Raw genomic sequence first — 15,094 nt, forward strand, 5'->3', positions numbered from 1 at the left:
TACTATGGATGACCTTCATTGGAAGATGGGGACTTTTACAAGGAAAAAGTTTTTCTAACAACTTTTCCACATTTTCTTTGAAAAATTTAAAAAAAGGAAAATGTAAATTTTCGCAAATGACATATTATGCATACTTTTTCTTGTTTAGCAACACTTCAAGAACATGTCAAACGCGAGAATTTACACACAAAAAAAATTACGAGAAGCTTTCCAGGAGTCTTCATACAAAAATGCCATGTATACCAGAAACTGTTAAAGATAGAAAGTTGACGTCTTCTGCAAAAGTTCATATCTAAATAAGATTTAAAACTTTCTCGGATACACTTGACTTTAAACAAGATTAGGATTAGTAGTATTTTTTCAAAGAAAGCATGAAAAAGTTATTGGTGGAAAGAAAGAATCCTGTAAAAAGGACCATCCTCCGACGAATGGACGACTTGTTGGAAATTGCAAGGGTTATTGTTATATTTTTTTTTGAGAATTTAAAAAAATACGTTTCTGAGAAAAATTGATTTTAATTTTTAATATTTTTTCTCAGTGTAAATTAAAAACATTTTGACGTAGGACTACGTCTTTGATTTTTATATAGGTGGGTCACTCTACGAAAAATTAAAAGATTTCAAATGCCTATTACGCATAATAGTTCTTACGATTAATGTTATAATATATGAGGGACTCAGAATGCAAGAGGTGTCGCGAAACGATTTTGCAGTTGAGTTATTTACTAAATAAAAAGTTGATAAAGAGAAATCGATCAAATCGCTTACACCTCTTTCATTATAAGCCCCTCATATACCATTAGACGGCAAATTTATTCAGCATTTTTTCGCCTGAGACATCAACAGCTGATATAGTGAAACAAGCGAACAATTTAATAATTAAAAGTGGTATGTTTTGCGAGCGAATTCGAATGCTAAATAATGCATTATGCATTCTTTCTTTCAGTTTGGTCCCCGTGAATGTTATATGCAACACAAAATGGTGTGCAATAACTCGTTCTATCAAATAAATTGAACAACCAGTCAATGTGTATGAATAAGGGTAGTGTAGATGGTGGAGAGATTAGTAAGAAGCAGTGTTTGGATATCAATCAAAATCAAATGATACACAATGTATCATGCAAGTAATCTCTCACGAGTATATAACCAAACATATACTTATATGAATGACAGTACTCACTTGTGTTACACTAAATGATTAAACAAAGAGATGGACGAAGACTGTTGATTGCATATCCGAGCTGTACCTAACATCGCACACCATTTTCGAAGCCTACATACAAGTTTGAACCGCATATATCGTCCCGTTCTACTACAGCGAAAACTGCTGCACAGACAAGTGCAAAGCAATAAATGATACAAGAAAAACTACGTCATCATTAGGTCACCATTTGCGGAGAGCAGCGAATGGGAAAAGAGCTAAAACGAGAGAGTTTCTGTTTCTCACTGGAGTGGTGTTGCTAGTAAAACTATGCGCTCTATATGAATATATATATATATATATATATATATATATATATATATATATATATATATATATATATATATATATATATATATATATATATATAACGTTCAACGTCTGTGAATATCTCCATTTGAGACAAACTGTTTGGTTATCGATAATCTGTTGGATGAAATTTAGTGTTCTGATCGGTAACACAGATCAAACTTCCTTGGGCTCCAGAATAACAATAACCTTAATTGTAAGCATAATTGTAAGGAATCGAGATGAGCATGGTTTGAGTTTCCTCACTCGGGCGCTATGAATGATGCTTCGGATCGTTCGGAAAATGTCAGTGGGGAACACGATATGATGGCTTTGTGCTTTGTATGATATGTTCAATTGGGGTTCAATTTGGACGTCACCCACGTGAGTTTCCTCCGTGTAGTGACCATCAATCAGCGCCCTAATGGTTTCAAGGAATCAGATTAGTGAATAACTATTTTTATGAAATGAATCCATTTTGTTTGTGGTTCGGAGAACGAAAAAAGCCTCTTTTTCCACTTATTGTTTGGACGGTTCGTTTATTGAGAAATACATCTTTAATTTTCCGGCATGGTAAGGTAATTTTCTCACTCATCTCCTTAAAAGGATTGTGTGAACAAGAGATTTTGCATAGGCCACAAGAAGTGGCGTCAAATCGAATGAATTTAGCGTAATAATCATCACGATCTATTTTTCGGTTACAATGCGTAATTTCATCAGTTCATGTCACGCGAGTAAAACAGAAAATAACGAAGAATTCATCTTAATATTTGTCTGAGGTCATACGTTGACAGACATTTGTTACTTCGGGAGACGATATTCTGAAAGCGATGCAATAATTTCAAATTTATAATAAATATGTTGTGTTTAATTGGCTAATGCTAGGTACAGAATGTACACATGAAGCTTTGTTCAGATAGAATCGGAACTCGCTGTCTGTTTTACAACAGCGCTTCTACTGATCGGTTCTAGAATGTATTACAGCAGATTGTCTCTCGTCTTTAAATAGTAAAAGTTTTGTAATGAATCGTAGAACTTGGTGAAAACCCTGAATTTGAACTGTATTAAATTTTGTATGTTCATTGATACGTGTTCTTCGATATAATGGTTTTTTCAACTGTTAACCAGTTGAGAAAATGGACAACTCCTTAACTTTTCTGTTGGTAAAAAACAAACCATTATATCATTGCGAAAACATACCCCCAATTGCAACTTAACACTCGTGTAAACTGTGTAAACTACGAACGATGAGATAAATAATACGCGGAACAATTGTGCAATAAGTTGTTGACCTCGAAAGGAGGACCCCGTTTTTGCGCGTAAATTTTGCATGTTTATTTCCTCCAATGTGTTTACTCGGGCGTAAAATGCTTTGTTGACTTCGTCTGGCGCTCACAACAATTCGAACCGTACGTTTCGGTAATGACATTTCTAGATAGCTGGATAGTGTGGAACACGTAAAATGCGCGTTCGATTGGAAATTTTCTAATTGATCGTCATTGGTTCCGAAGATAGCAGGCAAAAGTGTGTACACATTTTGCTCGCTCAGGAGGATATGCTCTTGTTTGATGAAGCGTTAAAGCTTTTGTTAGTAGAACTAGGTGCCGATGCAAATGTATTCATGCAAACGAACCGCTCTGCCTAATATGTTACCAACCACCACCGATGCTCATTAGTGCTTATCATCATACCCGCTAAAGCTTCCGTTGAGAGTTATGGAATATTTCATTGCCACATCAATTAGATTATGTTTCATAATTGTGTATGCATTAGTCCGTGACGGTAAGTTGTTTAATGTTTTCATTTCCCTGCTGCTCTTGTTTCAGATCGCTTTCCGTGGTATCCAACCAGGGATATCGGCTGTTTTCGCTTTCATCCGTTGATCGTGTTGACGAAATCTTCTGTAGCCATGACGAGGATGCAAGAATCGCGGAGAGGTTGTTCAGCAGCAGCTTGGTCGCGGTCGTTACCTCAAGTGAGCCGCGCAAACTTAAGGTAAATCGACTAACTTAAGGTTTTTTTCCATTCAACTAACGTTCTGCCTCTGAACCCAGGTGTGTCACTTTAAGAAAGGGACGGAGATCTGCAACTACAGCTATCCATCGGATATTCTGTCGGTGAAACTGAATCGATCGCGACTGGTCGTATGCTTAGTGGACAGTATTTATATTCATAATATTCGTGATATGAGACTGCTACATTCCATCAAAAATATGCCGAGCAACCCGGCTGGTCTCTGTACGCTGTCGCTCTCGTCGCATTTGGCGTACCCGATCTCAACGGCTGCCGGTGAGCTGCAGATTTTCGACGCCGGCAATCTAACGTCCCGGCTGAAGATCAAGGCACACGATTCGCCACTATCGGCGATGAATTTCTCCTTCAACGGCACGCTGCTGGCAACGGCGTCCGAGAAGGGAACCGTTATTCGGGTGTACTGCGTCAAGAATGGCCAGAAAGTGCACGAGTTCCGGCGAGGTTTGAAACGGCACGTCAGTATCGGGTCGCTGAATTTCAGCATCTGCGCTAGCTACGTGGTCGCCAGTTCGAACACGGAGACTGTACATATTTTCAGAATCGATCCCAAGTCGATCGAACAGGCGGAACGTCGGAACCGTATCGACAGCAGTTCCAACAATAACGAGGCCGAATCCGAGGAGACTATGAACGGGGAAAAGCCCGAAGATACTTCGCTGGCTGGCTGGGGGATGAGCCTCATCACAAAAGCCGTCACCACCTACTTCCCCACCAATGTGGTGACGGATGTGTTCTCACAGGATCGAGCTTACGCTACGGTTCAGCTTGCCGAAGCCGGTCTCCGGTACGAGTGTGTCATCGCCAAAGTAGAGAAGGAGACGCGTCTGCTGTTGGCATGTGAGGATGGTTTCCTGTACATGTACGATTTCGATGACACAAAAGGGGGCGAGTGCAAGCTGATTAGGGCACATGATTTGAGGATGCCCCTGCATGGGATCACGGGTGAGTACTAGTCAAACTCGGCCGCAATAAGACATTGAATGCATATGAGAGTAAAGTGTGCCACGGACCAAGAAACATATAAAATGGAAATTAAAATATTCGTTAGAGTTAAATGAGAGCCCCCTGAAGGTGTTGGACATATTTTACACTGATTCACTGGTTGGAAAAGGGGATTCAAATTGCTAACTTACAATCCGGAATTCATTTTTACTTTGACTCTTATTAACACGAGTGGCGTAGCATGACCGGGTGACACTCGAGACGGTTGTCTTAGGTGTCACTCCTCCAACAAAACATTGCTACCGAGCCTTGGTTTCGTTTTTTAATGAAAAATAAAATTTATCGAACCCAGAAACTTATTTATTTTAACATTAATTGAAACGAACAAGAAATCACAAAATCTTTACGAGACTCGATTTAAAAGCAGCAAATTTCCTGAACACAAAATCAATATAAATAGACATTATTACATTGACTTTCAATTCCATATAAAGCCAATTTATGTACCACGTTGAGCCTTGCATTGGTCCATTAGGGGAGGCAATGGATTTTCCGTCTGTTTCACGCCGGACTCATCCGTCCAACAGCCAGGTATGGGCAAAATAACATCGAAATTCGTTCAACAACACTCATTCACAGATAAAACTCACCCTTCTATTCTCCGTTTATGCCTCACTTTATTTGAGACAGAAAATATTCACCTATCATCTTCGCAAAGTTCATTCTTGATTTTAACGGAAAAATACTGTCTCGATTCCGCTCATCTATTCTCAGAGAATTTTGCAATCTCTCATTTGCCTTTCGGAATGACGTTAGATGGTGGGAGAATCAAATTGGAAACTTTTGCTTGAGCCAGCGAGTGTCTCTGTGAAATTATTCACTTTTCACTCAAATAGCAATCATTGAGCCTCGATCGCGACAGTAAAATATAGGTAGATAGTTGAAATCGAGTTGTTTCCTGTGCACTATTGCAATAACATTTTTTTTATTTCTAGTGTGAAACGATCTAAGCCAACACAAAGGACCATATTAACGCAAGTTATTGGTGAGCGGGAAGGTGGATTCATGTACACTTGAATGCTGACAAGGAAAAGAGTACAAGGGAAAATAAAATCATACATACACGCAGATTCAGTCTATTTTGACTCATTCGTTATTTTGTTTCGTGCGATCCTTCCAAAGGAGTATTCATTCATTGAATGTTGCTGTCCACTCTTTGTTTTGTTATGTTCGCTCTCAGTCCCGAATGAAGATGGTCGGAGAATGAAATATGGTTCATCGTGCAATCTCACGATTGCTTGCTGCATTTTTTTCGCCATGATTATTTCAAGCAGATACAAGAGTGATTTATAATTAGGTGTGGAGAAATGAACGAATGAACTTTTCCATACTTGCCAACAGCTAGAAAATATTTTTTTGGAAAGTCATCTATCGTTTTATCGGACTCTAGCTGACCCGACAAACTTCGTCCCGCCCAAAATTTATTTTTCGTTGCAAATATGGAGCAAAATAAAGAGAAAATCCGACATATTTTACAGTACTACTATGACAAAGGCAAAAATGCATCTCAAGCTGCCAATAAAATTTGTGCAGTTTACGGACCCGATACAGTTTCCATTTCCACCGCACAATGATGGTTTCAACGTTTTTGTTCTGGTGTAGAGGTCGTCGAAGATGCGCCACGCTCCGGAAGGCCTGTCGTCAAAAATTGCGACAAAATCGCTGAATTAGCCGAGAAAGACCGGTATAGTAGCAGCCGTAGCATCGGCCAAGAGCTGGGGATAAGTCATCAAACCGTTATTAACCATTTGAAGAAGCTTGGATTCACAAAAAAGCTCGATGTATGGGTGCCACACACGTTGACGCAAAAAAATATCTTTGACCGTATCGACGCATGTGAATCGCAACAAAATCGACCCGTTTCTGAATCGGATGGTGACTGGCGATGAAAAGTGGGTCACTTACGACAACGTGAAGCGCAAACGGTCGTGGTCGAAGCCCGCTAAGCGGCTCAGACGGTGGCCAAGCCCACATTAACGGCCAGGAAGGTTCTGCTGTGTGTTTGGTGGGATTGTCAAGGAATAATCTATTATGAGCTGCATCCCTATGGCCAAACGCTCAATTCGGACCTGTACTGCCAACAACTGGACCGCTTGAAGGTAGCACTCATGAAGAAGAGGCCATCTTCGATAAACAGAGGCCGCATTGTCTTCCATCAGGACAACGCCAGGCCACACACTTCTTTGGTGACGCGCCAGAAGCTCCGGGAGCTCGGATGGGAGGTTCTTTTGCATCCGCCGTATAGTCCGGACCTTGCACCAAGTGATTACCACCTGTTTTTGTCCATGGCGAACGAGCTAGGTAGTAAGAAGTTAGCCACAAAAGAGGCCTGTGAAAATTGGCTATCCGAGTTTTTTTGCCAATAAGGAAGCGAGCTTCTATAACATTATAGAAGGGTATTATGAAGTTGGCATCTCGTTGGGAACAAGTCATCGAACAAAACGGCGCATATTTGACTTAAAACAGATGATTGTAACTAATTTTATGAACAAATGAAAATTCAAAAAAAATACCGCAGGACTTTTTTTGACTAATATTTTCAAAATAATGATGTACTTGGAAAAGTTGTTGGAATTGTCAGCAAATTCATGAAATTTCATGAACATGACGGTATAACACGTCAAACATATTCAAAGGGTTTATTTACTATAAACAAGACAATAAATTAAAAATATTTTTTTTAAATATCTCGAGAATGGTTGCATTTAGAAGAAGATTTATAAAGAGCTTTTTTTATTTTAAATCACATTAGGATTCATAATTTGTGGCTAAAAATCATACAAAAGATACTATTTCGGTAGGACTCATAGTTTTTGAGGTATAAATTATCAAAGATTTCCCTTACTAAATTCGATACGACTTCTTCAACCCAAACGAAATACAACCTTCATTCGAATCAAAAACACTCATGTTTTGTCATTTGTCGATTTCATTTGGAATTGCTCCATATCTACAGAATAATCTGTATTTATACAAATTTTTCAGACTTTTTGAAACCAAAAATCTGTAGATACAGGTTACAGATTTTTTTGGTTCTCATACAGATTGACAGATTTTTCAAAATGACGATCTAATATTAGTTTATCTTGCTTGATTTCAATCATATTTTTTTTCAACCCACCAATTCTATTCGTATAGCTTTCGAATCAGTCTGAATGAGCGTCATTTTTGCATTCATATGTAGCGTGTAGTACTGGTTTCCCATATTCAATCTAAGACGAAAAGATGTAAAAGTCTGCGTCATCGGCTAACTTTACAAGAAATAAATAAAACTGTTTATCTTTTTTCCTACTAAAGCACAGTGAATGCGAATTTTTACGTGGATACCATCAACATCGTCAAAACCATAATAACTATGACAATCAAAGATACTAAAGTTAAGATTATCCTTCAAAGTTGAACTTATAAGTTTAACCCTTTGCGGTCATATTAAATTTCTGGTCGCAATTATCTTTACATGAAAAAGTAGTGACGTATAACTTTGTGAGATTATGAAAACTGAACAAGATTCCTTTATTTTTTGTAAACTTCTGATAAGTATTTACTAATGTTTATGTCTAAAAAATATTTGCTATAATTCTTCTTCGTGAGATATCTTTCGCATGTATCACAAAAAATATTAGTTTAGTGTCTTTCATCTTTCATTTTTCTGTTTGAACATACGGAACAAAGCTCTACAAAGGGGCGCAGTACGTGGAGTTTTCTATTATTTTTTTATTTTTTGAAGCATGGATGACAACTTTTGTTTATATTGACTATTATTCATAGTAACACCGTTTTGATTCGTAAATAAGTTCACAAGACATTAAAATTCGTTTAGAAAAATGTGAACTGACGCATTGTTGCATAAATTATAATATTAGTATAATTCTTTGTTGTGGTGGTTGATAGCAGACAAACGACCGCAAAGGGTTAATCCGTATTTCGGAACAGATATTCTGAGACAAAACTCAGATAAAAATATTTTTTGAGATCAAAAACACAGATTTTATTATGGCAACCCTGATGACTGATGACCACTCTGCATAGTATTTTCAGTATTCGATTCGATCGACTAATTGTCTTTCAATATTCGATTTATCGAGCGAATATTTATTTATTGAAATAATCACGTTTCACGTTGTCATTCTGGTCGCGTGGCGTATCGGGTTGTCGATGTTAGATGGTTAGATAAAAATTTTGGATAAAAAAAATTATATAGCATAATTTTTAACCTAAAAATGCATTAACCTTGAAGAAGATTCCTTCTTTCATTAATCGCGATTACAGTGACAATTATTCGATGTATTCATATTTAGATTTTAATTTAGGGGCTGTCCACACCATGTGGACAGAAAAAGCATGATTTTAGACATCCCCGTCCCCCTCCGTGGACAAGCGTGGACATTCCTTATACCCCCCCCCCTGTTGTCCACGTGGACATTCCTCCGGTTATGAGGAAAAAAATCAAGAAATTGTATTTTTTTCGCCTAAATTTCATTTCAAGTTTGTTTCTATTTTCTTCCATATTTTTATTGATAAAAATTATAGCCTTACGAATGGTAACGATTTGTCTTGAAATCTTCGATTTTTTTCATCATTGTCCGGGAGATCATTATTTGCTTCCGAATTCCATTTACGTTATCACCATATCCATTTTAAAATATCGATTGTGAACTTATTCTCGAGTATTTTTATTAAAGCTGGCTGTTTGAGTTTTCAAAAAATCAGACAATGAAATCAAGCACTTTGTTTGAAAACTGAATTTTCTCGTCTAAACATCAATGACTTTCGCTTTCACAGATTCGGTAGTTTCTGATGGCTCTAATGAACTTAGTAAAAACGAAACATTTGCAGTATCATCGTGATTGATGATTCCGTTGACCTACAACTCTCAATTGTTAAATCATGCTAAATATTGTCCTGAAAAATTCGTGCCGATTCTAAGGGAAAAACCAAAAGTATATTTTTGTAGACATACATTTTTTCGATCATAGATGCACCGTTTTTTTCCTGAATATTTCAGCATCCTCCATGGAACTTGAGAATTCCATCCTCTCAGAACTCATGCTATGCAGTAAGTTGAAGTTCTTACAAGAATCTTAACAGTTAATAATCTGAAAATGCAATATCTGGTGAGTAAGGCGGGTGGAGTTTTAGAAGTGCCCTAGAAGCGTTCTGGATCGTTGATTTTAATACGTTAAACTGCTAGCAGTACTTGTTGGAATTAATCGAAACTAGTTGCTTGGTAGAAGCTCATGATATAGATTTTCTTCCAGTCCTATCAGACCCAGCTATAAATTTCCTCAAGCAAAAACCTGCTTCGAGGTTCCATTCACTTGCTAAGATTCTAAAAACTCAACATTCTCATTCACATTTCATTCGCTACAAATATGTATTTTCGTCGCGTTTATGAAACGAATCGCAGTATGAGATAAGGCCCTTCAAGTGTTTTTCGGTAAAATAAACCCTTATTCCGGAATCTGGTCGGATTTGAAATTAGCACAATGTTGCGTTCTTTAAAAGAGAATTCTAGTCTAGAAATTTGAAAAAAATCATTTTTTTTCTTCATATTTCTCTAATTCAGACATTATTTACCAAGTTATAGATATTTTAGTGATTCGATATTTTATCTAGTACGGCCATAACAATTAACTTCAAACGCGTTTTTCTCGAAACATGTTTTTTCAAACTGGCTTACACGATTTCTAAAGTTCTACTTATCCGATCTATGTTTATATGAATACAATCTGTGCATCTCTCTATCGCATGAATCTATAAAAAATCATAATTTCGTAACTTTACTATTTTTAAAAAATCAAGAAACTTGAAAAAAATGTTTCAAACAGCATTTTTTCCTTCAAATTTCCGCCATTTTGTCAAAAAACACGTCTTTGACTTGTCCGAGGTATGGATGGTAAAAATATTTTTTGTTTTACTTTTTCGGAGCACGAAGAAACGTCCGAAATTCGTGTCTCTATCCCCCTTAATCTGATCGAGTCAAATCCTATCGGATTGTTCAAATGTTGCAACCTTGAAATACAGAATGCAAAGGTTTATTTCGTTCTGATTGCGATATGTCAAATCCTATCGGGTTCCGTAATATGGGTTAATATGTAGTCCATGCATACGGAATGTTTGCATGTTGCATGCATGTTTTTCGTGATGTTTCGTTTCTCATGAACAGTGATTTTCGACATCGCGAATCCTTAATGCATGTGCATTAAAGATTAATCTTTTCTTTTAATTAATCATCAGTAGGAGCATGAACTTTCCAGACAACTCAAAAGAAGCGTATTACAAAAATTACCAGACATCAATGAAGAACAACATCATTGCAAGAAATAGATCTCCAGAGATACGGCCCGTACACTCATGGAAGAATTTGTTGTTCGTTTCAATGTTCAGAAATCCTTGAGAGTTCTCGAAAAAAAAACCAAACAGTTTTGTCATCAAGAGCAAAAGCTGAATTCAACCCGCACTTAAGTCGTGATTTTTAATACTACAAAAATCCAACATTCTTTGTGTTATTGGGTGTCTTTATCCTGCCGGATTTAATGGCCCTCTATTACCAATTGGAATAAATTGATGGATCCTAGTTCATGTGGGTTACCTTCAGAATATACATTTCAGGAAAGAGGTCCAAAAAATCGTGTAAAAACAAAACAGATCTCATTCAATTTTGACTATTAACTTGAATGTTTTACTTTAAAAAATACTTAACGTGTCCACGTGGACATTATCAAAGCCCCCTCCCCCCTCACCGTGGACAAGCGTGGACATTTTCGTAACCCCTGCCCCTCCTAAAGTTGTCCACGTGGTATGTGGACAGCCCCTTATTCGATACGTAATTACTGGATTATAATTTTAGATATTCGATTATTTGAATTAATCGAACGATTAACCGACGTCTCTATTCACTCCTTGTACATACATGCGCTCTGGCGAATTAGCGCGCTCCGAAACACAGATCGAATGTTTTGTTGTCAGCACCGTTTTTGTACCGAGTTTTGCACTGTGTTTTGCACCGCGTTTCTCAACGTATTTCTATACCTGTTTTATACCGCGCTTGAATCTGGTTTGCTTTGCTTTCTGTTGAGTTATTTTTCTTGACACAAACGTATACGATTGGTATTAGGATTGGGCGATCTTTATAAAAAGATCGATCTTAGAAAATTTCAAAGTCCAGAAAAAAAAATATTATCCAGGGCATTCATCTTGTGCCGTCAGTCGGTATTAAATAAATTAATTGAAAAAACATTATTAGAATTTCAACAACTGGTATCTGCCCAGAACTTATCTGACAACGATCCCATGAAGACCAATCGTGCCATACGTCTGTCATTTAGTCGAAGCCGATTCCTGAATTTGGTGCCAGATCTAAAAAGCAACCTTTCGCCTGGAATCGATATCAACATCTAGTTCAGTGATCCTATGAGCCGCTGCCGCTAGTTCTGTAAGTCGTAAATCGTAGAAAAAACGATCCAAATGTTGACATTATGTGACATTATGACATTATTGTTAAGATCTCTTTGGTGAGAATAAAATCGATGTATATTGAAAAGCAAACCTACAAAAAGTTTTTCTAAGATCGAGAAAATCGAAAGCAAAAAAATCGATTTTCTCGAGTATTGAAGATCGATCCAAAAAATCGGAAATCGAAATGGAATAAGAGATCTTTTAGGAATCGATCCGAGATCGTTCAATCCTAGTTGGTGTGGAAGCGCGTTGTTGTTTCTATGCTTTGCTTAGAACGAGCGAAGACAAAACGGGCGCCAGAATTTGATGTGTGTATAAAATGAGGCGCGCATCACACAAGTGAGAAGCGATGTTTAGTATATGAGTTCTGCGCTGTGTTCATTCAGCGCTCTCGTGTTTAAGAATTTGGCACACTTCGTAGCAAGAGAGAATAAGTGTTTGTTATGAACGCGCTAATGAAAATTGAACTCAAGTGCAGCGCAGCGTATGTTTTCTGAAGACTGGTGGTCAGGGTGGCCAGTTAAGCCAAACAGAATTGAATCTGAAGTTTATGATGCTTCGGTCTGCCAGGCCGTTCCACTTTACTCTACTTCATTTCTCCATATGGCTATATCATGCTCAATTACTTCTCATTCTCCCTTCCAGAGGTCGATATCGTCGGCAACGAGAACGATACTTCAGTTCTCAACGTGAAGATGACCGCATCGATGGTACCAGCGCCTGGCACTTACGCTGGAGTTCTTAAAGGACGCCCCGGAGACAAGATGTCAGGTTAGTAGACGATCCTCCGATCCTGCATGGCTCGTCGTCTCTTCATTACATTCCTTTGTTTTTTCTTCCTACGTTAATCATTCCAGCAGACTCGGACCGTTGTCGCGATTTGCGTGAGGCTGTCGAATATCCAATCAAAAGCACTATCCCGCTTTTCGACGAGATCCAGTTCCCCCCGGTGACCCCGATCACCGTCGAATGACTAGCAAGCGACATCAAGGCGCCTAAGATCAGTTCCATCGGCAATACAGGAAAAAAACGTCACGCCAAATAAGCCAAGTAGCTTATGAATTTAACGTTTTTCACTAGAAAAAGAAAACAGCAGACCGATCGAGGACTATTTTTAACATAAAATGCATACGTGTAAACATTTTTCCCCCAAATTAAGGTAACAATTTTTTGCTTTTTTGCGTTTATTGTACAGTTCTGAAAATGTGTATCTCTCTCCTAGTACTTTTAAAGATCACTTTTTTCTCTTTTTTCCTATGTAGTTACCTTCTAAATTTTTTTTCTCAGGATCTCTAAGAACTATAGCGATGAGATGTCTTTTTTCGTTTTGCAAGCAAATTTCTGTACCCTTACCTATCGGCTAACATCACGTCCGAATGTTAGTAGCTTTTGTTCATTTTCGAAGCGAGTATTCTTTTCAATGAAATAGACGAAATACGCCACAAATAGTTTTCTTGAAGATTGTACACACCCTTTTTTATTCCTTTAACTACACGGGACGGCAGAGAAGCAAGCAAATAATGAGAAAAAAACAACTAGTGAGTGCTTCATCTACTGCCATAAAAAAGATTAAAGTTAATTACTAGTAGTGAATTGCGAAAAACCTGAAAAAAATGATACCAAAAACAGTATAAAATATCGTGTAAAAATCTACAAAAATACTCACTGTTAAGTTAAATGATAAGTTTTCAAATGTCAAGTATACAGAGAGATGATGAAAGTATATTTTCTTATTTATTTTTTAGTGCAAGTTGTAAATATCTGATCAATGTTTTACGCTATTTTCTATTTCCTTATGGCTGCAGTTACATTTTTTAACCATTATAGTTTTCTTACATCTCTCATATGGAAGCACAAGTTTATCTTTGTGGTCAGAAAGAAAAGGTGAGAAAAATATAAAAAACCAGGACAAGTACCTAAACGTAGATGACAAATACGTGTGCATGGCGAACCACATCTCCCCGTTACAAATGTGAAGCAAAACAAATTTAGTAAGGTGTATAAGGACACCATCGTATCGTTCAAATAATGTGAAAGCATAATAAATTATTGTTCATCTTGTCGAAACAATCCAAACCAGCGAGAGTAGGTCACACCGTAGCAATTCTAATTTAATCAGGAAGCAAATTTCAAATAATAGATTCAATTATTCCTCCCTTTTCTCGTTCAGAAATCACTTCAATAGACCGAACGTGAAACAATCCAAAACAGACCACTGTCAAGAAACAAGCTTTCATCATGGTTTTTCCTCTCGAACAGAAAGGAAAAACAACACAAATCAAGCCATCTTTGCATGCGACAAACAAAAATAACAAAGATCTGTTCAAAGTAAAATAAAATAAAAAATAAAACAGGAACACCACTGTTTAGAGGCAAGAATATTGTTAGCTCTATAACAAAAACATGAACATTTCATCGTGTATAAAAAAAAAGAATATGTATTTTCAGAGTTTCCATAAAAGAAAAAAATATTGATTGAAAAAAGTTACAAAAAAATAAAGATTAAATTCGTATACCTGATGACCAGCAAAAGCGTAAAAAATGCGTTTCACTTTCACACGTTTCCAAGCAAACCATTTATCATGACAATGTCATGCGAAAATGCGAAAACAGAATAGAAACTGAGAGAGGTTGGCGTCGACATCATGCCTCATACCGTATGAGTTATTTGGCATAGACATCTCGACTAAGCACTACATGAGCTGAAAAGTCCCGGTATTTTAAAAGAAAACAATGGTTTTTTGAGCAAAACTGTATTCATTCCTCAACATAGCTTTCTTCGAGGACAATAAGGAGTGTATCGAAAAGTAGTCTTGAACTTTCAAACATCAAAATAAAACTGAAAACGTTAAGAAAGTGTTTACAAATGTGAATTTTATAAAAGAATATTAAGTTTACATAGTAATGAAATAAAAAAATCAAGCTTATTGTTGATTTCTAAAAAATGATGGAACCTTAGATTTAACTCCACTCATCAAATTCTGCACAGTAGTCTATGTGCACTTTCTGAACGTTGCAGACCAATTCTTCTTGAATTGTGACATACTTTTAGACACTGTATCTTCCTTCTTGAACTTGGCCTTGACAATTGCCCAGTAACGTGCAATTGGCC

At 37.2% G+C, this 15,094-nt stretch overlaps 1 protein-coding gene and 1 long non-coding RNA gene across 3 annotated transcripts in view; both read left to right on the top strand.

The window, feature by feature from the left end:
- Window positions 1-14,538, top strand: part of LOC129776859 (WD repeat domain phosphoinositide-interacting protein 2-like) — a 60,245-nt gene extending 45,707 nt beyond the window's left edge. The window contains exons 2-5 of one of the 2 annotated variants that reach the window (XM_055782748.1): window positions 3,315-3,483; window positions 3,543-4,464; window positions 12,628-12,753; window positions 12,840-14,538. In XM_055782748.1, the coding sequence (XP_055638723.1) occupies window positions 3,315-3,483; window positions 3,543-4,464; window positions 12,628-12,753; window positions 12,840-12,955 (1,333 nt within the window). In that variant the 3' untranslated portion in view covers window positions 12,956-14,538. The remainder of the gene's footprint in view (window positions 1-3,314; window positions 3,484-3,542; window positions 4,465-12,627; window positions 12,754-12,839) is intronic. The other variant, XM_055782749.1, reaches the window with a different exon arrangement.
- LOC129776860 (uncharacterized) lies at window positions 4,485-12,621 on the top strand. The gene is made up of 3 exons (XR_008743169.1): window positions 4,485-5,055; window positions 5,239-5,396; window positions 5,460-12,621. It is a non-coding gene; the product is annotated as an uncharacterized LOC129776860 (long non-coding RNA).
- Window positions 14,539-15,094: the final 556 nt, after the last annotated feature.

This window comes from Toxorhynchites rutilus, chromosome 3, assembly GCF_029784135.1.
Source record: "Toxorhynchites rutilus septentrionalis strain SRP chromosome 3, ASM2978413v1, whole genome shotgun sequence".
In the NCBI taxonomy this organism is placed as follows: Eukaryota; Metazoa; Arthropoda; class Insecta; order Diptera; family Culicidae; genus Toxorhynchites; species Toxorhynchites rutilus.